The 26,099-nt window shown below is 42.4% G+C and overlaps 1 protein-coding gene and 1 long non-coding RNA gene across 5 annotated transcripts in view; one reads left to right on the top strand and one right to left on the bottom strand.

Annotated features, from left to right (window-relative positions):
• ATF1 (activating transcription factor 1) overlaps positions 1-25,053 on the bottom strand; it is a 91,646-nt gene extending 66,593 nt beyond the window's left edge. Inside the window, exons 1-2 of one of the 4 annotated variants that reach the window (XM_082741318.1) lie at positions 24,737-25,053; positions 16,972-17,070 (exon numbers count right to left, since the gene is read on the bottom strand). In XM_082741318.1, coding sequence (XP_082597444.1) covers positions 16,972-17,064 — 93 coding nt within the window. In that variant the 5' untranslated portion in view covers positions 17,065-17,070; positions 24,737-25,053. Of the gene's footprint in view, positions 1-16,971; positions 17,071-24,363; positions 24,618-24,736 lie in introns of those variants that run through there. The other 3 variants (XM_082741319.1, XM_082741320.1, XM_082741321.1) reach the window with 3 other exon arrangements.
• On the top strand, positions 21,640-25,830 carry LOC309869745. The gene is made up of 2 exons (XR_014314344.1): positions 21,640-23,698; positions 23,815-25,830. It is a non-coding gene; the product is annotated as an uncharacterized lncRNA (long non-coding RNA).
• The last annotated feature ends 269 nt before the right edge of the window (positions 25,831-26,099 follow it).

Genomic DNA, 26,099 nt, shown 5'->3' with positions numbered 1-26,099 from the left:
TCTCAAGGAAACCAATAGCCAAACCTCTGTCATGGTCCAAAGGGATGTTCTCCCCAATTATCATTTGAGAAAACTAAAAAGAGATACCCAGGAATTAGTCCCAGAGAGGGAAAAACAATACTAGAAATCTAGTAATTGTTGTTTCAATAAAAAGAGAATGCTGGTTTGGACCAAATGATAATTCAGTCCTACCCAAAATTCCAATGTTCCCACTTTCTACTTTGTGTGCATTAAACTATTCATCTACAAAATGATAAGATATCATTCATGAACCAGTATCAGTAGAGAAATACTAATAAGGCTACAAAAAGTGCCTATCCTCATGTTCTGCCAGGCCAAAGAACAACTGAGAGGAACTGGTTTGCATAAAAGAATTTCATATGCTTCCCTGTCTCATGGATATGTGAGTATGATTTAGTTATGGTTTGCATACTTTCTCAGTGGACTGAAGCTCTTCCTCATAGAGGAGCCAGTATTTCTGATGGAAAAGATTATCCCTACTTGGAGAACTTTTCTCTGAACTTCAGTGATTGGGAAACCCATTTTTCTAGTCAAGGGCTTCAACAAGTCTGTGCTGTTCGGCCATTTTTATACCCCTTTCATTGTACATACCACCTTCAATCCTCAGGGTCAGTCAAACACATATATGGCACTATTAACTGGCAAAATTTGTAGAAAACCTCCAAATACCCTGGCTAACAGTACTGTTAGTCCTTCCAAATTTCAGATTCACCCCCTTTGGAATTCACAGATTCTCATTTCTTGAGATAGTCACAGGACATTAATACACTTGGCCCCTGACTCCTCTGAACCACAGTTGATAAAAAAGATATACTCCAATGTCTAAAGGCCTAATGGTTTCTATTAAAAATAACCATGCATTGGGATGCCTAAGTGGCTCAGTCGGTTAAATGTCTGCCTTCGGCTCAGGCCATGATCCCAGTGTCCTGGGATCAAATCCCACATCGTGATCTTCGCTGCAAATGGCCTTAGAGTTACTGCTAACCACTATGTGCCACCAAACTCTAAGAAACAGATTCTTGGACTCGTGTGACACATGTGAGGAAAGCACCAAGCCCTGACTGGTCCTGCACGCCACCTGGAGACCTGAAAGTTAAGATTTCCGGAAACTGAAGCAGGCGACATCTGACAAGACAGATTTCCCAAGAGGTTTGGACGAGGCCTGTGTACCTTTTTCTCACTACTGCTTCTTCTCATTTGTGGAAAGACAATGAATGCCCTTGTCTGCATTTCCCAAACCCTTGTTTGAAGGGAGGGAAACCTCTTGTTTTGATATGGCCTTTCAGAAACAGCCTCACTGTGATCCCATGACAAATTAATTTTTCACTAGCTTCTTCTAAAAGGTTCGGAATTCACAAAAGTCTTTCTTTCATCTGAACTACTAAGTGACTCTGGATTCTTATCCAAATTCATGGTTCTCTGAATTTGCAACCTTACCAACTGCATGCAACACGTTGGGTTCCAAACAGTTCTTTCAAGATAACAATGCTGTGTTAAAATGTCTTTGATAGGGTACCTGGGTGATTCAGTCCTAAAGCATCTGCCTTCAGCTCAGGTCGTGGTTGCAGGGTCCTGGGATGGAGCCCCACTCGGGTTCCCTGCCTAGCAGGGAACCTGCTTCTCCCTCTCCCACTCCCCCTGCTTTTGTTCTCTCTCTCGCTGTGTCTGTCTCTGTCAAAAAAAAAAAAAAAAAAACTTTAAAAAATAAAAATAAAATAAAATGTCTTTGAGGTTTTGCTGTTCTGTAAAAAGTTTTTCAGTTTTGGCTTCATGTTTATACCCGCACTGTATCTTCTAAAATGCACTGTTAATTCCTTCTGTGTGCTCTTGCTATATTCACTATTATACTTTCATAGCAGCTTGAAGTGGAGACTTCCAAGAAGTATCAACGACTTCAGGTTTACTTCCACAGGGGTAACTTTTCTCCCTTATGCTGGAAAAAGTGTCAATAAATGTTTTTAGTTGGCTACTTTCAGATCTAGGATTCCAGTTTAAAACCACTACACAATTTGGAATCGTCATGTTACTTTCTTCTGTATTTGCTGCCTATCGAGCTTTTGTAAAAATGATGTTCCCAATAAGGATATGATCTTCGGAGCTTACGATCTTCGTAAATAAGGACTATAAGGTGGGCAGTGCCTGAGAGTTCTCTCGCCTAACCTTCCTAGTTACTCAAATGTGACCTTAACTGGTTTCTAATTCGATGCACTTTGCGTCTGATACCGGCCATGACAACCAGGAAAACATCTTTCCTGGCACTGAGGGTCAAAAGGTCACTGAATTAAGAAAACCTGACTTTTTTTTTTTTTTTTGAAAACCTGACTTTTGATCAGCTATGCTTTCAGGGAAGATCTTGATCAAAGGGGGTAAATATGAAAATTAACAAAGGGAAACCTCATTAAAGTGGAGCTGGGAAGCCAGAAGGGGGAGCCCTTCCACTCAGCGGCAATTACTCCAAAAGAATGTTTAACAGGAAGGAATTCGATTACAGGCCCCCAAAGGCAATATGCACACTACACCTCCTACAAGAAACTGACTAGCAGGGCAATTCAGTCAATGAGAAACAATTATCACCCTGAACTGGTGCTTTTCTTCAAAGGACTTTCTTTCAAAATAACCACTCTGTGTGGTGGGGGAGGATGGGGGGGAGACACCTGAGTAGCTCAGTCAGTTAAGCATCTGCCTTCAGCTCAGGTCATGGTCCTGAGATAGGGCCCCACATTGGGCTCTGGGCTCCCTGGGAGCCTGGTTCTCCCTCTCCTCCCAGACTGTGCTCTCTCTCACTATCTCTGTCACACTCTCTTTCTCTCAAATAAATAAAATCTTAAAAAAAAAATAAACAACCACTGCCAACTCTCTCCTCTTCCTTCTCCATAAAATAATGTTCCTCTCCTTTGTTTATGGGACCTGTCTATGGTTTTGCTAGAGCCTGCATGTCCTGGATTGCAATTTTCTGTTATTCCTGAATAAACTTATTTTTGCTGGTAAATTAACTGACAGATTTTTAAGGTCAACAGACCCTATAGCCATTAAGCAGGAAAGGGTAATACTACGAACAACTCTACATTCATAAATTTGACAATTCAGAAGTAATGCATCAATTTCTTGAAAACCACAAACTACCAAAATTCAGTCATGATAAAATAGCCCGAATAGTCCTGTAAAGAAATTCCAGGCTCTAGTTTCACTGGAGAGTTTTATCAAACATTTAAAGGACAATTAATGCCAATTTTATACAATCTCTTCCAGAAGAGAGAATAAGAAGGAATATTTCCCGACTTGTTTTATGAGGCCCAAGACATTACAAAAAAAAAGAAAACCACAGACTCATGAATTTAGTTGCAAAATCCTCAACAAAGTATTAGCAAACAGAATCTAGCAACATATAAAAATAATATACCATCATGACCCAAATGCTATTTATTTCAGGTATGCAAGGTATTTCAGGTATTGATATTTAAAAATCAATCAATGTAAAAAAAAAAAAAAATAAGTAAATAAAATAAAATAAAAATCAATCAATGTAATCCACCACATGAACAGGCCAAACAAGAAAAAAGTCATCACTGCACACCAGCTGATGCAGAAGAATCTCATTTCAAAAAATTTAATCTCATTTCATGGGGAAAAAAAACACATTTAAAAAACTAGGAATAAAAAAAGGGGGGGGCACCTGGGTGGTTCAGTGGATTAAGCCACTGCCTTCAGCTCAAGTCATGATCGCCCCAGCCTCGGGCTTTCTGCTCAGCAGGGAGCCTGCTTCCTCCTCTCTCTCTGCCTGCCTCTCCGTCTGCTTGTGATCTTTCTCTGTCAAATAAATAAATAAAATCTTTTTCTTTTTCTTTTTTTTTTTTTAAGATTTTATTTATTTATTTGACAGAGAGAAATCACAAGTAGATGGAGAGGCAGGCAGAGAGAGAGAGAGGGAAGCAGGCCCCCTGCTGAGCAGAGAGCCCGATGCAGGACTCGATCCCAGGACCCTGAGATCATGACCTGAGCCGAAGGCAGCGGCTTAACCCACTGAGCCACCCAGGCGCCCCAATAAATAAAATCTTTAAAAAAAAAAAAAACCTACAGCTAACATCAATCAGACTTAGTGATGAGAGAATGTACGTTTTCCCTTTAAGACTGGGTACGAAGAAAACATATCCATTCTCACACTTTATTCAGCATAGTTCTCAGAGTTCTAGAGAGTGCAACAGGGCAAAAAAAAAAAATAATAATACATACTGTTAATAACTGGAATAAATCAGAATAACTGGAATAAAATTGGAAAAAAAAAGTTTTAAAACCATCTCTATCTTTAGATGACATTACTCTCTACATAGAACATCACAAGAAATATTAAAAACAAAAACAATCATCACTCCTAAAACTAATGTTCCAAGATGTAAGATCAATAAACAAGAATCAATTACATTTCTATATCCTAGCAGTAAAACCAAAATCAACACAGTATCACTTACAACAGCTCCAAAGAAAATAAGCATTATTTACAAAGTGTCCCTAAGAAAATGAAATGCTTAGGTATAAGTCTAACAAAACACATACAGGATCTGTATGCTGAAAAAGACAAAATGCTACGGAAAGAAATCAAAGGAAATTAAACAATTGGAGAGATTCAAGGGCTGAAAGATTCAACCAGATATTAGTTCTTCCCTAACTGATCTGTAGGTTTGTAGACACGGACAAGCTTACTGCAAAAATTTATATGGAAAGGGAAAGGCCCTAAAGCAACTTTGAAAAAGAAGAATAAAATGGGAGGAATCTTTCTTCTGGATGTTAAGGGTTACTATCCATAGTTATCAAGACAGCACAGTACTGACAGAGCGACACCACATAGATCAATTGAACATAATAGAGAAGGAGGAGGAGATAAATATGCTCAAATAATTTCTGATAAAGGCACAAAAGGAATGCAGTGGTGCTGTAGCAATTGTACATCCAGAGGCAAAATAAAACAAAACAAAAACAACCCAAAACTTTCAAATCTATACAAAAGTTAACTTAAAATGAATCATGAACTTACATGTAAAACATAAATCTCTAAAATTTCTAGGAAGAAACAAAAAATCTTTGAAATTTAGGACTAGCAAAGAATTCTTAGACACCAAAAGCACAATCCATAAAAGGAAAACTTGATAAATTGGACCTAGTCAAAATTTAAAACCTTTGGCTCTGTTAAAGACCCTGTTAAGCAAATGAAAACGAAAAATCATTCTTCCACTCCCCCAAGCCATCCATGCTGGAAACATCCAAATAAACTTACCCAAATTTCTAAGTTACTCTATAGGAGAATCTTTCTCTATCAGCAAGTGAAACCAAGATGACCTAGAATATCCAAATGTTAAATAGAGTATCTCCAGGTAAGAAAGGATTATCAAAGGCACTGATGCACCCACATTCTTAGCTTCTCCCTAGATGAACCTTGAGTTAAGTCCTCATGTCAAAAATATGAACAGCAGGGCACCTGGGTGGCTCTCCTCTGCCTTCCGCTCGGGTCATGATCCCAGGTCCTGGGATGGAGCCCTGAGTTGGGCTCTCTGCTCAGCAGGGAGCCTGCTTCCTCTTTCTTTCTGCCTGCCTCCCTGCCTACTTGTGATCTCTATCTGTCAAATAAATAAATAAAATCTTTAAAAAAATAAAAGTACGAATGGCTTGGGGTTACCTGACTGGCTCAGTCCTTAGAGCACGTGACCCCTGATCTTGGGTTTGTCAGTTCAAGCCCCACAGGGGTGCAGAGATTACTTAAAAATAAAATCTTTAGTGCTCGCTTCAGCAGCAAATACACTAAAAAAAAATAAAATCTTTAAAAAAAAAAAAAACGCATGATGATCAAGCTGGTTTTTGGTTTTGTTTTTAAGATTTTATTTATTTATTTGACAGAGAGAGACAGCAAGAGCAGGAACACAAGCAGGGCGAGTGAGAGAGGGAGAAGCATTCCCACCTAGCAGGGAGCCCGATGCACAGGTCTATCCCAGGATCCTGGATCATGACCGGAGCCAAAGGTAGATGCTTAAGGACTGAGCCACCCAGGCGCCCAGATCAAGCTGTTTTTTAAGTGTTTTGGAGCCAAGCCTCTGTGTAATTTCTTCCACTATTCTCATTTATCCTCATACTCTCCCTGAAGGCAACAAAGGACTGGGGACTACAGCTGTTGGTGTTGTGGTGGGCACTATGATCCAACTCAAAAATCCCATTTCACTAGTAAAAGACTTATTCCCCAGCTGCTGGAGTATAGCAGCTGGCAGTGTCCAGTTGTCAGCCCTCTTTGGAATAGACTTGGCTGATGAGTCACCTCATTTAAGGTCATATACACCCCCTTCCCAGGTCACTCAAGATCCAATGACAGGTGCATGCTGGGATATGAAGGCCTGGCTGGCCCCTTCCCCCCATTTTGAAGAGCCATCTCATTTTCAAAGCTCTCTATGGGGTCAGCTGAGGCCCTCCCTGAGACTGAATGGCAGTTCCACTTCTCCCTCTACCCAATCCTGCTTCCTTCTTTTCTTTACTTTTCACAGGTAGTAATCCCAAAAGGACTCCCTAATAAACCTCCCGCATGCTAACCTCCATCTCACAGTCCACTTCCCAGGAAACCCCAACTGTGACAGAGGTCAAACTGCTGGAATTCAAATCACTGTCTCCAGGCTTACTAGTTGTGTGGCAGTTACAAAAGCACAGTAGGAGACACAAGGTTTGAAGGCATTAAAACACGTAAAATGCTCAGAAATGCACCTAGCACACAGTGGACACTCAACTGTTACTATCATCTTCGTTTTCCCTATTCACACTTGATACACCTATTCTCACCTGGTAATTTAATACAAATTTCTCTACAATATGAGAATTACTGAAAGTTATGAGCTGGAAAAGACCTTAGAGATCACCAAGTCTGACACACAATTTCCAGATGATGAACATCAATCTTCTTAAATAAGTGACTTAGTCAAAGTTCTAGAGTCACTAAGTGACAAAATCCAGGTTCCAACCCAGTCTTCTGACGGCTTCCATCATTCTTTTCATTAAGCAAGACTACTTGCCTCTCAATCTACATATAATTTGTCATTAAATGAAATTCAACAGTACTAAGTCCCTCCCTTTCACCTTCCTGCCATAACTGAACCTCAGCTCTCTTCTCAAGAAAACTGTCTCTCCTACAGCTCTTTCCTGCACTCATACAATGAGCCCACAAATAAGGTGCATGTTTCCTTTGCTTTTCATCAGTACTTCCAGACCACTGTCCTTTCAAAGTCCTCCCCTAAAAGCTCCCAACTTCAAGGCTCATAGCAGCAGACTGTCCTTACAGCAGTCATGTCCCCTCATTTCTTTAAGACATTAGCAGCCAAACCAACCAGTCCTGATATGATTTGCGGTGATTCCCATATGCAACATTCAGTAACCTTCCATACCCAGGCCTTTGTCTTTTATTCTTCTCCAAAGCCCTGTGTTCCACCCTCCTCAGCTACCTGCTCCTGCTGTCATACCCTATAAGGTTTCTAAACAGGCACCTGGGGCAGGATGATTCCTCCATGTGTAGGAATATCCTGCTCAGTGCAAAACATTTAGCACCTTTGGTCCCCCCACCCACTGAATATCAATGGCACCCTCCCCACCCCCAAACACACATTTCCAGACATCTCAGTGGGGAAGCAGTACACTCCAGTTGAGAACTACTTACTTAATTAAATCTTATCACTGTCAATAAATGCACCCCTCCATAATATCAAATTCAAGCATCCCTCTGACTCATCCAACTCATTACCTCTACTATTTGGACTCTCAACAATTCTTGGACTCCACAGGAACCCATAATCCATGAAGCCCACTATGTTTTTTCCCTGCTCTTGATCCCATCAAGTCCCCACTTCCTTCCCTATTCAGCTTAAATTTTGTGACCCAGCATCATAATCACCCTATCACACACATCACCAATGTTGTCTTTTCTTGCTTCATTATAGACCCTTAACTAAACATCGGCCCTGTTAGTTCCCCTACTCTATGCCTGTAACCTGAATACAAACCTTGGGTCCTATACACACACACAGACATATACACACATGTACACACACAGGCACATATACACACACTTGGACACGTGCTCACACACACTTATTCTTAAACATACATTCATCCACACACACACTGGAGAAAAACACATAACTTAACAGTCTCACTTTAACGACACCTGGGTGGCTCAGATGGTTGAGCGTCTGTCTTCAGCTCAAGTCCATCTCCAGGTCCTGGGATCCAGCCCCATGTCAGGCTCCCAGTTCAGTGGGGAGTCCGCCTCTCCCTCTCCCTCTGCCTCTCCACCTGTTTGCCTGTGCTTCCTTCCTCTGCCCCTCTTTCTCTCAAATGAACAAATAAATCCTTAAAACAAAAACAGAAACAGTCTCACTTTAAACTCATGATCAAACCTCAAGTAGACTGTTCATGAATCCCATCAATCCTATTACAGATCCTGAAGTCCACTTCCATTCTCCTACTGTCCCGGCTGACTATTTCATACTTTCTCCTCCTTCCTTATCTTCTTAAAGCATTTTATTTCACTGAAAAACAAAGAAATTATCAAAAGAGGGGTGCTTGGGTGGCTCAGCTGGGTAAGCATCTGCCTTGATCCCCAGTCATGATCTCAAGGTCCTGGTATCAAGCCCCACACTGGGCTCCCTGCTAGGCAGGAAGCCTGCCACTCCCTTGCTTGTTCGTGTTCTCTCTCTCTCAATCTCTGTCAAATAAACAAATGAATAAATAAATCATGTTTTTTAAAAAGTTATCAAAAGAAAATTTTCAGAGTCTATCATCCCCAATCTACCCACCTAACCTGTATTTACTTTCTTACTGTGAATAATGTACCTCTGGTCATACAAAATAAATTTTTCCACTTAAAGACTAAATCTTGTTCCTGGCCCTCCTCAAAGATGTAATCCCAGGACTGACCTCTCCCCTTCCTGTATCATCAGTTTTCCCCCTCTATTTAATCAATCCCACTGGTATACCAACAGACTGTTAATTCCTCCTATCTTAAAAATAATAAAGTAAAGCTTTGGAGTTTTGACCTACAACCCTCTCCAGCAACTTCATTTCTTAGCCCCCTTTGTAACAAAATACCTTAAATGAGTTGTCTTTTCATTCTGTTCAATGAATGTCTACTCTTCTCCCCCCACCCATCTCTTTTTCCATGCTCTCTTGGATCTAATTATTTAGATTTTTTATCCCCACTCCCATGGAAATAGTTTTTGTCAAGGCTGTCAATAAACTTTATGTTGCTAAATAGTCAATTCTTGCTATTTGTGGTTATTATATTCTATAAAGTTGCATGTACATGGAATTAGCAAATACTGAATCATTGCTCTGGGGAGGGGGGAATATGCAGGTAGGCTCCTGCAGGCTTCTGGGCACATTATTTTCATCAACTGGTCAATATATAACCTTGTTTTAAGTGTTTCTGTTTAAAGACACCTTTTTTAGTATATATATTGCTAATTCACTAATACTGAACTCACAGGGGCGCCTGGGTGGCTTGGGGGGTTAAAGCCTCTGCCTTTGGCTCAGGTTATGATCCCGGGGTTCTGGAATCAAGCCCCATATCAGGCTCTCTGCTCAGCAGGGAGCCTGCTTCCTCCTCTCTCTCTGCCTGCCTCTATGAACTGAACTCACAGACAGCATCACTATAACCCATATTTCAATAAAACTTACCTAACACATGTATTCTTTCCTCCTGGCACTCAGTACTACACCTCGGAGGCCATTTTAAACAACAAAATCACTAACAAAAATGCAAAAAATATGCCACTAATCAGACCACCAAAAGAACTATTTAAAGCATGAGAGATGGGCGCCTGGGTGGCTCAGTGGTTAAGCCGCTGCCTTTGGCTCAGGTCATGATCTCAGGGTCCTGGGATCGAGTCCCGCATAGGGCTCTCTGCTCAGCAGGGAGCCTGCTTCCTCCTCTCTCTCTCTCTGCCTGCCTCTCTGCCTACTTGTGATTTCTCTGTCAAATAAATAAATAAAATCTTTAAAAAAATAAAAAATAAAGCATGAGAGATAAAATAGGACGACAAAGCCCTGGTGCCTTGGTTCACGGTCAGCTGGAAGCTGTGCATCAAGTGACTCCAATCTGTCACCACTCTGGGCAAGGACCACAGAAGTACTGAGCTGATTCTGGGCTTACATATAAATTTTATCAAGTAGGCAAATCTGCAAAAACAGAATCCTTCAATAATGAAGACCAACTGTGGTAGCAGCTAATTTTTATTCCTTATTTGACCTGCCAGCAGCATTATACAGTTGACCATCACGTTATTCTTCATTTCCAAGATTCTTTCTCTAGAGTCTCCTCTTAACTTCACTGACTATCCCTTGTCAATCTTCCCAAAATCCAACAAATGCTGGAGAGCCCTAGTCAAATCCACAGACTCAGCTAAGTATGTAAGACCCCCAAAAACTCATGTAGTTCCAGGACTTTAATTATACTTGTGTTAAATAGTTACTGTAAATAGTTACTGTCCCCCACAGCTCTGAGATGCTCTGTTCTGTTTTCCCCCTACTTGTTTTCTCTTTGTTTTCAATTTGGATATTTTCTGTTGATCTTCAAATTCACTGAATTCTCTCCTTGGCTATGTTCAGTCTACTAATAAGCCCCAAAACATACTTCTATTTCAAATTTTTCATTTCTAGCATATTCATTTGACTTTCATATACTTTCCATTCCTCTGGTGAAATTTACCATCATACATGTCCACCTTTTCCGCTAGAACCTTTAATATATTATTCATTATTATTTTATTTTTTAAAAAGATTTCTTTACTTGACAGAGAAAAAGAAAGGAGCGCATGCTCACAAGTGGGGGGGGGGGAGGGCAGAGGAAGAGGGACAGAAAGAAACAGACCCCCAGGAGTGTGAACCCAACAAGGAGCACGCCCGCCCGACCGGGTGGGCTCAATCGGTTAAGTATCTGTCTTCACCTCAGGTCATGAGGGATTGAGCCCCACATCCGGCTCTTTGTTCCGTGGGGAGCCTGCTTCTCCCTCTCCTTCAGCTACCGCTCCCCCTGCTTGTGTGTTGTCAAGCAAATAAATAAAATCTTTAAAAAAATAAATTCAGAGGTGCCTGGGTGGCTCAGTTGGTTAACCCGCTGCCTTTAGCTCAGGTGATGATCCCGGAGTCCTAGGATCAAGTCCCACACCTGGCTTCCTGCTCAGCAGGGAGCCTGCTTCTACCTCTCCCTCTACTGCCACTCCTCCTGCTCGTTCTCTCTCTGTGTCAAATAAATAAATACAATCCTTAAAAATTAATTAATTGTCTGATAATTCTCACAACTGTGAGATCCTCAGTCTATCGGTTATTGTGATTTTTGATTTTTGAACAGTAGGCTATTTTTATCTTGGATTATGGATATCGTATATAACACAGGAGACTGAGGAAACAGTATAAAAATGCAAGCTATTAGTGGGAGCTGAGGGGAGAGGCTGAGTCAATCTCTTTAGGAATTAGGCTGGGTCTGGGTTCTATTGTTATGATTAACTTAAGTGTACTACCTACTTCAAATTCCTCTAGGGCAACCTTCTGCTTAGGGTGGAAGCTGGTTTGCCTGAGGGTTTTTCTCAGGGTTCTTACTCCACCCTCCACTTCTGGTTTTCCCTGTCTCCCCTCCCAGGCTAGTCCCCAGGGGCGGAATGCGGTTGTTTTGCTTGAGTCTGAGTCTCAGGCAAGCCATTATCCCTGGATCTCCAGGCACAGGGCTTTCTCCCAGCAGTAGGAAAACAAAGGGTCTGAACCCAGAAGTTTCCTCACCTTCCCTCAGGTTGTACGTGTTTTTGTCTTTTCACTCCTCCCAGCCACAATGGAAAATGGAATTTATTCCCTTCCCCCAGTGGCTTAAAGCCTTCCTTACCGGAGGGACTGTACCACCTAGTGGGCCTTACCCCATCTCCCTTGCTTTCCCCAATCTTCCTCACAACAAACTGCTAGGACACCTTGAAGAAAAAGCCTAGAGGTGGGTGTTCCCTACGCTGTGTCCGCAGCTCTCAAGGATTCTACAGTCTCCTGCTAGCCCACACTTAGACTTCAGCAATCCATTAAAAACTTGGCCAAATTCTTCTCTATCCTTGTACCACAGTGCTGCCTTCTTCCTGTGCTGTTACAGATGAGCCAGATCCCACCTCTGATGAATCAAGAGAATTTATAACTTTGTATATTACAGCTCATTCTTATTTCAAGATGGGAACAATACTCTTTGCAGCTTTCTATATCCCAAGTGGAAGTCAGAAATCACTTTGTGAGTTTACCACCTATAAAGCCACAATTCCTACATTTACATTTCTAGTCTGGACTTCTCTGGACTCCAGATCATCTATCTCCAGCTGCCTACTGGACAAACCTATTTTTATGGTTTGGCAGACAAACTTTAAGGTGGCCCCCGTGACCCCCACCTCCTGGTATTCATGCCCTTGGGTAATCCTTTCCATTGAGTGTGGGAAGGACCTGCAACTTTCTTCTAATCAGTAAGGCAAAGATGATGGGATGGCATTCCCATGATTAGATTTTTTTTTTTAAGATTTTATTTATTTATTTGACAAGAGAGAGATCACAAGTAGGCAGACAGGCAGGCAGAGAGAGAGAGAAGGAAGCGGGCTCCCTGCTGAGCAGAGAGCCTGATGCGGGACTCGATCCCAGGACCCTGAGATCATGACCTGAGCAGCTTAACCCACTGAGCCACCCAGGCGCCCCCCATGATTACATTTTATAGCAAAGGAACGGCATATCATTTCCTTGATTAGGTCATATGGTATTATACAACACTCTGTCTTGCTAGCCAATTCACTCTCATCCTCTTGCCAGACATAATGGAGCAGACTGCCATGCTGTGAACTGCTTATGAAGAGGGCCACATGGCAGCAAACTGCAGATGACCTGTAAGATCTGAGGGTAGCCTCCAGCCAACAAAAAACTCAAGCTCTCAGTCTCACAGCTGCAACAAAATGAAGTCTGCCAATAACCTGAGTTAAGTTGGAAGTGGATTCTTCTCCAGTTCAACCCACAGGTGAGAACCCAGCCCCAGCCAATACCTTGACTGCAACTTGAAGCACCAAAGCAGAGAACCTAGCAAAGAAGTTTCTGCCCTCACAGAAACTGTGTTAACATGTGTTGTGAGCAATTAAGTTTGCGGTAATTTTAGTACAGAAAAGTAATACAGATAGCATCACAAACTTTTTTTTTCTTTTTAAAGATTTTTATTGGGGCACCTGGGTGGCTCAGTGGTTTGGGCTGCTGCCTTTGGCTCGGGTCATGATCTCAGGGTCCTGGGATCGAGCCCCGCATCGGGCTCCCTGCTCCGCAGGAAGCCTGCTTCCCTCTCTCTCTCTCTCTGCCTGCCTCTCTGCCTACTTGTGATCTCCGTCTTTCAAATAAATAAATAAAATCTTTAAAAAAAAAAAAGATTTTTATTTATTTGTTAGAGAGAGAGAGAGATACAGAGCGCAAGCACAGGCAGACAGAGTGGCAGGCTGGAGGCAGAGGGAGAAGCAGGCTCCCTGCCAAGCAAGGAGCCCTTTGTGGGACTCGATCCCAGGACGCTGGGATCATGACCTGAGCCGAAGGCAGCCGCTTAACCAACTGAGCCACCCAGGCGTCCCAGCATCACAAACTTAATATGCCTAAAAGCCGAATTCCTGACTGCCAAAATTACCCCACAAAACTAAAGAAAAATATGCTCGTGTGTCCATCTTATTAAGTGGCAACTCCATTCCTACAGTTATTCAAGCCAAAAACTAGGGTCTATCTTAACCACTTTTTTTCTCTAAAACCCACATCTAATCTGAAAGTAAACACTGTTGGCTTTAAAACCAAATTATATCCAGAATCTAAATTTTATCCACTAGCACCTTGGTCCAAGCCACTATCACCTCTCAAGCACATTATTCTAAAGGCTTCCTAACTGATCTCCCTGCATCTACTCTACAAAGCAGCCAAAATGATCCTATTAAAACATCAGGTAGGGGCGCCTGGCTGGCTCAGTGGGTTAAGGCCTCCGCCTTCGGCTCAGGTCATGATCCCAGGGTCCTGGGATCGAGCCCCACATCGGGCTCCCTGCTCTGTGGGGAGCCTGTTTCCTCCTCTCTCTCTGGCTTGCCTCTCTGCCTACTTGTGATCTCCCTCGGTCAAATAAATAAATAAATAAAATCTTAAAAAAAAAAAATCAGGTAAGTTTTTACTCAAAACACTCCAAAGGATTCCCATCTAACCCAGCTTAAAAGTCAAAAGCCTTACAGTGGCCTACAAGGCCTACCTTACCCGGCACTCTCCCTCCCACCCCAAACCTCTCCGCCTCATCCTGTATCATTCTCCCCTCATTCACCTGTCTCCCACGACACCAGTCTCTGTGCTGTTCCTTAACTATGCCAAGTATCTACCAGTCTCAGCGTTTTACAATTGTTAGTTCGTGTAAATGAAGAGTTCTTTCCACTAATGGGACTTCTCTGACCACTTTATATACAAAGACAAGTCCACCTGTCCCCACCAATCCCCATCCCTCCCGCCCTGCTTTGTTAGTCCCCAGAGTACACACTATGAACTGATACCTGTTTTATTGCCTGTCTCCCCAAAATTAGAAGGAAAGTCTGTAAGAGCTGAGGCTTCTGTTTATTCCCATGTCCTCCGCTTATACTGAATGACTAAATAAATATCACTGCTGTAGATACGGTTTCCTTACAGTATTTAGCGTCTAATGAAGTAATCGTGCCACAAGAATTTGGACATGAAGTCAGTGAAATTATTTTTCAAAATCACTACAAAATTACTTACCACTTAGAAATGTACTCATTCTACATCTCACTGTAAATATGCTTCTAAGAAAACTTGGAGAACATTCACATCTAACCAAAATAACTGAAGTATACAAGCCAAGTGAATTTGAACATTTCTGTGAAGGGCTTTATTAATACAAAGATAGCTGAAAGTCTCTATAATTGTTTTTCCAGCATCATCTGGAGACGATACCATTATTCTACACAGATATAGCCAAACAATAAAGAAGGATGCATGAAGTTTGAAGGATTAACCCTTTTGGACCTCGCTTCTCAAATTTTCTGGTCTCAAGACTCTTTACACTCTTAAAAATTGAGGACCCCAAAGAATTCTTACATATGTGGGCTTTTAATCTACTAACACATTTAAAATTAAAACAGAAATCTTAAAAATATTTAACAGTTCATTTTGAAGTAATATAAATCTATTACGAATCTAATTTTCATTTATGTAATTAAACTTCCCTCTCCCAAATTAGTATAAGAGAATGACATTTTACATTTCTGCAAATTAATGTTTGAGTTAATAGAATATGGCTGAATTCTCTTACCTTCTTTTACATTAAATATTTTGCCATATGTTGTTCTGGCTGAGGTATATAAATGAAGCCTGGCCTCACATATATATGAAATTGGAAAAGGGAGGACTGTTTTTTTTTTTTTTTTTTAAGATTTTATTTATTTATTTATCAGAGAGAGAGAGAGCAAGCACAGGCAGACAGAGTGCAAGGCAGAGTCAGAGGGAGAAGCAGGCTCCCTGTGGAGCAAGGAGCCTGATGTGGGACTCGATCCCAGGACGCTGGGATCATGACCTGAGCCCAAGGCAGCTGCTTAACCAACTGAGCCACCCAGGCGTCCCGGGAGGACTGTTTTTAATAGTATTTTCAGATAATTGTGGATATTCTTCTTTGATACAACTTTAAAACTTAAACAGATTGTAGTTTCTTAAAGGTTGTTTGCAATATACAATCTTAATGTTATGTTGTTTTTTTTTTTTGAAGATTTTTATTTACTTGAGAGAAGAGAGAGGGAAAGAAAACACATACAAGCAAGCACAAGAAGGGGTGGGGAGTGGCAGAGAAGAGGGAGAGGGAGAACAGACTACCTGCTGAGCAGAGTCCAACACGGGACTTGATCCCAGGGCCACCTGATAATGACTTGAGCTGAAGGCAGACACCCAGCCAACTGAGCCACCAGGCACCCCGTAGCGTTATATATTCTATTAACATCAACATCCATTGGTCTGAGGTGCCTGGGTGGCTCAGTCAGTTAAGCCTCTGCCTTGGGCTCAAGTCATGATGCCAGGGTCTTAGGACTGAGCTCCATCCACATCAGGCTCCCTGCTCAGTGGAGGTCTACTTCTCCCTGTCCCTCTGCCCCTCCTCCATGCTTCTGCTCTCTCTCTCAAGTAAATAAAGAGATCTTTAAAAAAATAAAATAAAATCCATTGTTTACCTTGCACTCTGAATGAATCTTATACCCAAGCATGATTTTGTAACACAACTTTGTAACTAAAAAGTCTGTCAAGTACTGGGAAACAGTCAAGCTCACAATGGTGAATACAAGTCTTCCAAAATTCTCATTTTTGCTTGAAAGTTCAAGTCTTATCACAGGCAACAAACACCTGTCCATTGTTTTCCTTGAAGTGGGTGACGTGCATGGATCAGACCATTTGAAATTTTAAAATATCAGTTCTGCAATATGCATGCCTATATCAATTTAAATTCTCTAATGTATAGGCCTATTTTCCAGTTCAGCAAAAAGATTTCCTATGTACCCACAATAAATGTACTAAACTGAAGATGGTTTGCCTCTTGAAACTGTCAGTCTGTTTCAAGTTAGCACAAAGAGATAAATAATTTTTCATTTTTCTTATGCAAAAACAAAATCCATCTGGAAAAAATCAAAATAATCATGCACCACAAAAAATGAAATCTACTTCAAGTTTTGTAAAGTATATACCTATTTAAAACAACACTAAAGGTACTTTGTATAGAGGAAAATAAAACTGAAATAACCTTGCCAGGATGTTTAAATCAAATCTACCTTCCTTTCTTACACTTCAACACTTATGGCTCTTTTTCCTTGGTTCTTTTTCATAAAACATTCCTATTTAGCTCAGTATTTTGGCTGGATCCTGCCTTACCTGTTGAGCAATATGAGAAATATGAGTTCCCTGAACCGCTGAACCAGGCTGCGGCGCTGCCTCTGCAGTGTTACTCTTGTGGGAATCTTCCATAATCAACTATAAGCGGGAAAAAAGTCAGTTAGAAGATGCTTTTCAAGAAATCCTAAGACATTTCTATCCTTAACATGTGTACGTTTTCAGAGGAGCAAGATGAAGTTTCTCTATGCTATGAGCTAGCTCATTTTATCCAGACTCATTGTCTTCTCATGTTCTGTTCTGTGCAGAGATCTAATTACAAGATCTCAAGAAATGGCAAATAAAAAGCACTACAGAATATGTATAATATGCTGCACAGTTGTATAAAAATTGGCAACCTGGTTGCTTCTGTATAAGAGAACTGGCAGTTATGGAACAGAGATAGAAAAGACTATTCCTTGCATATTCCTTTACATTTTAAAATTTTTGATCCACATGAACCTGTTAAAATTTAGTAAGTGGCAAATACATACATAAATATTGTGACTAAATTTTCAAGTGTTATCCCACTCACGAAGTATGGTAGTCTTCCTGTCCATGGACACAAGAATTCTTCTTCATCTAGGGAACAGTTTCTAATTGCACAGATAGTGCTACATAGAATTCATTAAACAGATGCTGAATTAAATAAATAAGCACAGCCACACCTAAAGAGATTCTAAAGATCTAGATGATCTATAGAAAGAAGCAAGTGCAGGATATGCAGGCTAGGTAAAAATGAGAATAAATGGCTTATGAGAGATGGAATACGCCAAGAGGGAAGACAACCACTTAGACTGCTAAAAGATTTGGGCAGAATTTAAGGTTTTTTAATGATTACAAAGAAGAAAGAAGAGTTGACCAGCAAACATGAAAAGATGTTCATATCACTAACCATTAGGGAAATATAAATCACAACTACAATGAGATATCATCCCAACATCCCAACATCCCATCATTAGGATGGGTATTATTTTTTTTTAAGATTTTATTTATTTATTTGACAGAAAGAGATCACAAGTAGGCAGAGAGGCAGGCGGGGGGGGGGGGGGGTAGGGAGGAGGCTGCCTGCTGAGCAGAGCACCTGATGTGGGACTCCATCCCAGGACCTGAGACCATGACCTGAGCCGAAGGCAGAGGTTTAACCTTCTGAGCCACCCAGGCGCCCCTAGGATGGTTAATGTTTTTTTAAAAATTAAAAATAAAATAAGTGCTGGTGAGGATATGGAGAAACTGGGACATTTGTGCACTGCTGTTGGGGATGCAAAAAAGGTGTAGCCACTATGGGAAACACTATGGTAGTTACTAAAAAATTTAAAGATAGAATCACTGTGTGATTCAGAAATCCCTCATCTAGGTATATACCCAAAGGAATTGAAAGCAAAGTCTTTAAGATATATTTGTACACCCATGTGCACAGCAACATTATTTACAATAGTCAAAAGATACAATCAACCCAGTTATGCATAGAGATGAATGAATAAACACTATGGTATATTCAAAGTCTACATTAATATTCCATCCAGGGAACATACGTAATTCTTTTTTTCTTTTTAACCAAACAAGATAATACTGTGATTAATATCTTTGGTACATAAAACTCTTCCAGTTTTTATTAAATTTATTAAATTTAGGGGCGCCTGGGTGGCTCAGTGGTTGAGCTGCTGCCTTCGGCTCAGGTCATGATCTCAGGGTCCTGGGATCGAGTCCCGCATCGGGCTCTCTGCTCAGCAGGGAGCCTGCTTCCTCCTCTCTCTCTCTCTGCCTGCCTCTCTGCCTACTTGTGATTTCTCTCTGTCAAATAAATAAATAAAATCTTTAAAAAAAAAATAAATAAATAAAAATAAAAATAAATTTATTAAATTTATTAAATAAATTTATTAAATTAAAATTATCTCCACAGAACATTTCCCAAAAGGATTATTACTTGGATCAAGGAGTATGATTATCTAAGGTTTTCTGGGGAAACCTGGGTGGCTCAGTCATTAAATGTCTGACTTCGGCTCAGGTCACAACCCCTGAGTCCTGGGATCAAGCCCCACATCGGGCTCCCTGCTCCTCCCTCTCTCCCACTCCCTTTCTCCCTGTGTCTCTCTCTGTCAAATAAATAAATTAAATAAATAAAATCTTTTAAACAAACAAATAATAAAAATAAAATTTTCTGAAGGAGTTACAGTCCATCGGAAGTACATGAGAAAGCAATGATAAGTGAAAAATGACATACTGTTTTACATTTCTTTAATTCTCTATTAGTTGTGTGAACTATATGTTCGGATTACTTATTCATCCATTTATCACCAAATCTTAGTGTTTTTCTTATTCGCCTCTTTCTTTTTTTTTTAAAGATTTTATTTATTTATTTGACAGAGAGAGATCACAAGTAGGCAGAGAGGCAGGCAGAGAGAGAGAAGGAAGCAGGCTCCCTGCTGAGCAGAGAGCCCGATGCGGGACTCAATCCCAGGACCCTGAGATCATGACCTGAGCCGAAGGCAGCAGCTTAACCCACTGAGCCACCCAGGCGCCCGCGCCTCTTTCTTTTTTTAAAGTATTTTTAAAGGTTTTATTTAGGGGCGCCTGGGTGGCTCAGTCATTAAATACCTGCCTTTGGTTCAGGTCATGGTCCAGAGTCCTGGGATTGAGCCCTACATCAGGCTCCTGCTCAGCAGGGAGCCTGTTTCTCCTCCTGCTTGTGTTCCCTCTCTGACTGTCTGTGTCAAATAAATAAATAAAATCTTAACAACAAAAAAAGGTTTATTTATTAATTTAAAGAAAGTGACAGAGGGGAAGAGGGTGTGCTTGAGCCGGTGGAGGGGCAGAGAGAGAAGGGGTGAGAATCTTTGAGTACAGAACCCAAAGTGGGGCTTGACATGGGTCTCAGGACCCTGAGAGCATGACCTGAGCTAAAATTAAGAGCCAGATGCTCAACAGACAGCCACCCAGGCATCCCAGTCTGTATCTTTTAAAATTTTATTTGCCAGAAAGCGAGCACATGTGCACACACAAGTGGGGTAACAGGAGAGTGAGAAGCAGGCTCCCCACTGAGCAAGGAGCAGATGTGAGACTCAATCCCAGGACCCTCAAATCATGACCTGAGCAGCAGGCAGACACTTAACCAACTGAGCCACCCAGGCATCCCTAATATTTCTTTCTTTCTTTCTTTCTTTTAAAGATTTTATTTATTTATTTGACAGACAGAGGTCACAAGTAGGCAGAGAGGCAGGCAGAGAGAGAGGGGGAAGCAGGCTCCCTGCTGAGCAGAGAGCCCAATATGGGGCTCGATCTCAAGAGCCTGAGATCATGACCTGAGCTGAAGGCAGAGACTCAACCCTCTGGGCCACTCAGGTGCCCCCCTAATATTTCTTAATACAAATTTCATTTCTATCATGTGGATACAAATACCTTAACAATGACTTAACTATGATTATTTTTAAACTTTTAATTTTGCCAAATTCATCTAATGCTTCCTATGTTGTTTCTTCAACTGCTCTGAATCTCATACATAGTCCCTTCTTTAGGAAGAGCCGTGATTTTTCATCTCCACTAATACAAGTATAATATCACAGACTAAACACAGAAATAGCACCAAACCTGCAATTATGTATTTTCCCCATACTATCTGTATTGAAAATGCCTTAAAAAAAAAAAAAGAAAAGATTTTGGGGCACCTGGGTGGCTCAGTGGGTTAAAACCTCTGCCTTCGGCTCAGGTCATGATCCCAGGGTCCTGGGATGGAGCCCTTTGTTGGGCTCTCTGCTCAGCAGGGAGCCTGCCGCCCCCCCCCCTTACTTGTGATCTCTGTCTGTGAAATAAATAAATAAAATCTTAAAAAAAAAAAAAAAAGATTTTAAGCAATCTCTATACCCAATGTGGGGCTCAAATTTACAACTCCAAAATCCAGAGTCACACGCTCTACTGAGACAGCCAGGCAGCTAAAAATGCCTTTTTTTTTTAACACTCCCCATTTCAGAAGACATAAGTTAGAATGTAGAAAAGAAAAAAATATATATAGTGCTAAAGCACTGAAAGAAACTATAAAAGACTTTTCAAAACCTTATTAAATTACTGGAAATGATACTTTTCTGTTTCACTGTGACTCACTGATTTCTGCTCCGTAACAGTATTACGAAGAAATCCTAAATCTAATGGAAACTAACACAATCAACACAACAATACACATTTCCTAGTAAAAGCCACTACAGTCAGCAAGTAAGATTTTTGGCTAATTATTACAACCACATTTCCTACAGAAAATAAGCCCATTTTCTATAACTTTTTAAAGAGAAATCAACTAGGGGCACCTGGGTGGCTCAGTGGGCTGGGCCTCTGCCTTCAGCTCAGGTCGTGATCCCAGGGTCCTGGGATCGAGCCCCACATCCCCACATCGGGCTCTCTCTGCTCAGCAGGGAGCCTGCTTCCTCCTCTCTCCGCCTGCTTCTCTGCCTACTTGTGATTTCTCTGTCAAATAAATAAATAAAATCTTAAAAAAATTAAAAAAAAAATAAAGAGAAATCAACTAATCAGCTTTTTTTCCCAAAATGAAGACAGCTTTATAGTTGTATCTCACTGTAAACTATACTATATGTTTTTTATGTTGGCGTACAATCTTCATTTGCTCACTCTTTTCACCTATTACTCTTAAAACTGAGGTTAAGATGAATGATCTGTTAAAAACTGGCTCAACACAAAATATGCTGTCAGTATACAAAAGCATTCTCAATGAAAATAATATAGCTCCCTGCAGCAGATGGAAGCTTAACACTAGACACCAGTAAGTAGGCCAGAATCACAGGGGTTAGTGAAACACAGCTTCAAAAGTGCCATCAACGAGATGGAATTTGGGAGACGGATAAAATGCAACAGGCTGTGATCTTGCTGACATATAAAGAATGTAAGTAAAAGACATGGTGCTTCTAAGAAAACTTGCAAAGAAAGGAATATTATATCCTAGGCACTAAATGAAGAGCTTTTTTGTATCATTTCCTAGATTCCCTATTTGAGAGATTTATAAGTGAGGCTCAAGGAAATTGCCATTTTCTATGAATCTCACAGTAAGATGTGAATACAAGACCTGAAGGCAGAACTATTTTAACTCAAAATCCATGTTTTTTTCTTCCCCCCCATGCTGCCCCTCTTCCTCTAATATTGCCAACTTGTTCATCTGGCAAACTGCTACTCTTCAAGTTTCATCCTAAACATTAAGTTTGCAACTGCTCCAGGTCCTTTCTTCCTTCCTACTTTGTGTCCTCTACGTATTTTTAATAAGGTCACTTAACACTTGGAACTGTGTTTATTAGCATGTCTGGTTCCCCCAGTCTTTTTTGTGGGTGGGGTGTTGTTTCCCCCAGTTTTAAGGTACCTAAGGACAGTGCCTATAGCAGCCCAATAGAGACACTCATCTATGCTGTAAATAAACATCAACAAATACAGTTAGTATTCTCATTTGACGAATGAAGGTCTTAGTTTCCTCACCTACAGAGAATACAGAACTATGATAAGCTTGAGGGCAAGGAATCTCTTGCTTGACACTTTCATACTGAACTCATGATCTTCCCTCAAAATTGTTCGTTTGCCATGCTGAATTTCTTCCAGAACTTCCCATGTGCCTACCTTGCTTTCTCTCACCTTTAGGCTTTCACATATGCCATTCCCTCTGCCAGAAACACTACTCCCCTCCTCTTCGTGTGGCCTATTCCTATGAGTTATTTATTCTTCCAGGCAATCTTTCATGAATCCCTCAGATTAGTGGAGAAGCTCTGGCTGTATCCCCAAAGCACATGTTACCCCCTCTTCACCCAGTATTGTAATGGCCAGTTTTCTGTCTTGCCACCAGAATGCAAGCTTTAGGGAGCCAAAGACCATATCCAGTTCCCAACAGAGCACTAATACCTTGCACATTCATTAATGCTGACTAGATCAATGTGTTTAGTAAGGTTTGTCTAGCTACAGAAAGAAGTAATGGTTAAAGAAATATATTTAGACAATTACTTCAATTCGGCTTTGGAATCAAGACGCCACAAGCACACAAAAATCCTACTTTAGAGAGATAAATTCATTATAATTAAGTAGGATATGTGAGGAAAAAGCATTTTTGGGCGGGACTACCACCTACTGGTGATATAGTAGTACTGTACAGATTTATCACAGACCAAACATAACCTTAAAGGATAACAGAATTAACACATTCAGTGATAGGACAAATGTACTGATTCTATTTGGGACACCGAGGTACATGCATATTACAAAATCTACCGGAAAAACAGCATTTTAATAAAACTGCTTAGATATGCTGGTAACAAAATTCTCAAAATGCATTTTGCAAACAAACACAGCAACACAAACTCTCATCACAAACCATGCCAGTTTGACAAAGATGCTTGCCAAATCTATGCTGAAAAAGCCTCCGAAGGGCACTCTCAATGAGTATCACAAGTATCCCCACTTCTCAAAAATTCGTGTTGCATCACTGCAGTTTGACAAAAAACACCTGAGTTCACTAACAGAAAGAAATCTCAAGGGGATTTTCACTTTCAGGAAACAAGTGAAGATAGCATTCAGGGTTTGTTTGTTTCACACCCAGCCATTACAGAGGCAGCCTGGACCACAACAGCAAGAGGGGCCTGCCAAGCTCCTTCCCGTAGAACTATACTCAGCATCTCAGCATCAAGTCTCCATAGCTTTGAACTGCGTCGGTGGACATCAGAGCATCAGGGACTTTATCTCGATTTATTTGGTTAGTTAGGATGGGTCCGTATGAAAAGCCCGAGAGATTATTTGGGGGGGGGGGGGGTCTGAGAACACAGAAAAAAATTTCCCTATAAATTAATGGTAATATCTTCTTCGCTTTAGGTCATTTCTCTTAAGGTTTCACAAGAATGCCCTTTCCGATGGCTGAGGAAACCAGTACTAGCCCACAGCTCCTCAAAAGCTAATAAAACCACAATTATTCAACACCTACAAAGATTTTTAAAGCAGATTAAAGGGCACGCTCCAACGTACACCTGATACAGGAAACCTGCATGCTGGGAACGACCATGCTTAGTTTCTCGATGTAGGAGAAAATCAGTTTCCTCGCCTTGATCCATGGTCCAGAGATAAACACAGGAGCGTCTATCTTCCCACACGCTCCTTCTCCTTCACCAGCTACACCTTTCCATTACTGTTTCGTGCGTCTGTGGCTTTACTGTCTACCTCCCCACTGGACTGTGAGCTCCCTGCGGGTAAGGACTGTTCTGCCCTCCACCGACAGCCGGCCAGGGCCTCGCACGCCCAGGCGCCCGGTGTGCTCTGCGGGATCCCTGGCGGACATAACCGGTCTCGGGCAGCTGGGCGGAAAACGCGCGGAGGCCAAGGCCACGCCGCCCTCCCCGCCCCGCCCTCTCCGCCCAATTCCGAGACCTTCGACTGAGGGCGCTCGCCGACGGCCGCACAGGGGCCGCTTCAGAGGCGAAAGCCACCCCCGGCGGGAGGTCTCCGGTTTTATTTTGGTTGGTGGAGGCGCAGTTGGGAGGCCGGGGAGACCGACGACTGCGGGAGAACAGCCGGGCCAGGCACGAGAACCGGAAGGGCGCCCGGCGGAGGGACAGCGGGCAGCCCCTCCCCCTTCCGCCGCGCGCCCTCCGCGCCCCTCCCCCACCGCTGCCGCCGCGCGCGACCCCCACCCGGCGCGAGACTTGACTCGGCGTCCCGGACGGCGCCGAGTCCCCACTCCCTCCCTCTGCCCGGGAACACGGGGACATAGGAGCACGTCCCACCCCCGCCCCCTGCTTACCTGTGGCTGCAGCTCGCCGCTCTCCGGGGCGGGAACTTCCACTCCCCCCCGTCCCAGGTGGATCCGAATTCTCTGCCCACTTCCACCACCCCCTCACACGGCGGGGGACGTCCCTCTGTCTCAGGGGTCAGGCGGAGCGGGGAGAATTAATGTCACTTAATAGCCAGCTGTCCTAAGCTACCGTTTCCTCGGCAGTCAGGGCCGCCACTGGCGGCATGATCTACACCAGGCCGGGGGCGGGGGAGGAGAGGGGGGCAAAACTGAGTAAGTGAGCGTGGGGGGTGAGGTTAAGGCGGTCCGTCCGTGCGGGCCGCCGTCCTACGTCACCACGTTGCTCACGTGATGTGCCGCCATCTTGTGCCGGGTCTCCTCGGATGGAAAAGTATTACTTCGGAGGGGAAGGTTACCTGTAGTCGTTTTTCTCTTCTGGAACTCTGTCCGCTCTCCTCCCACACTTCTGTTTTGGGAGGCCCCACCTGGCTTGGTGGTGTCAGGAGGCCTCTCGGTGTGAGGCTCTTTTCATGAGTTAGTGGCGTCGCTCTCAGCTCAGCTCCTACTTTCTCCGGGTTGGGTGATGAGACCCAGAACCGTCGATCCTGGCCTTGACTCACGCCTCACCTGTCCGGACCTGGTCGAGAGAAGGGACTGACGCATCTGCTCTTGGTTTCCCCAGCCTATTTTTAACCGCATAAAACTGCGTGGAGTTGCATCCGTTCTCCCCCGCCAAAGGATTTCCTCCAAAGACTGCTATCAGTACAGACAGGGTGTTTTGAGCGCCACTACGGGTGTCCCGCTGAAACAGATTTACCTCAGCTGTTACAGTGGAGCGTTGTCAAAATGTTACACGCCGTCATTATAATACATTGCAAAAACTTTTTTAAAAAATTAACATTTTGTGGGGCGCCTGGGTGGCTCAGTGGGTTAAGCCGCTGCCTTCGGCTCAGGTCATGATCTCAGGGTCCTGGGATCGAGTCCCGCATCGGGCTCTCTGCTCAGCAGGGAGCCTGCTTCCTTCTCTCTTTCTCTCTGCCTGCCTCTCTGCCTACTTGTGATTTCTCTGTCAAATAAATAAATAAAATCTTTAAAAAAAAAAATTAACATTTTGTTTATTTATTTGACAGAGATCACAAGTAGGCAGAGAGAGAGGATGAAGCAGCCTCCCTGCCGAGCAGAGAGCCCGATGCGGATCTCAATCCCAGGACCCTGAGATCATGACCTGAGCTGAAGGCTCAGGTATTTTTTAAGGGCGCCTGGGTGGCTCAGTGGGTTAAGCCTCTGCCTTCAGCTCAAGTCATGATCTCAGGGTCCTGGGATTGAGACCCGCATCGGGCTCTCCCTGCTTCATCCTCTCTCTCTGCCTGCC

Source organism: Mustela nivalis (assembly GCF_964662115.1).
Source record: "Mustela nivalis genome assembly, chromosome: 7".
In the NCBI taxonomy this organism is placed as follows: Eukaryota; Metazoa; Chordata; class Mammalia; order Carnivora; family Mustelidae; genus Mustela; species Mustela nivalis.
This window is presented reverse-complemented; position numbering and strand designations above follow the sequence as displayed.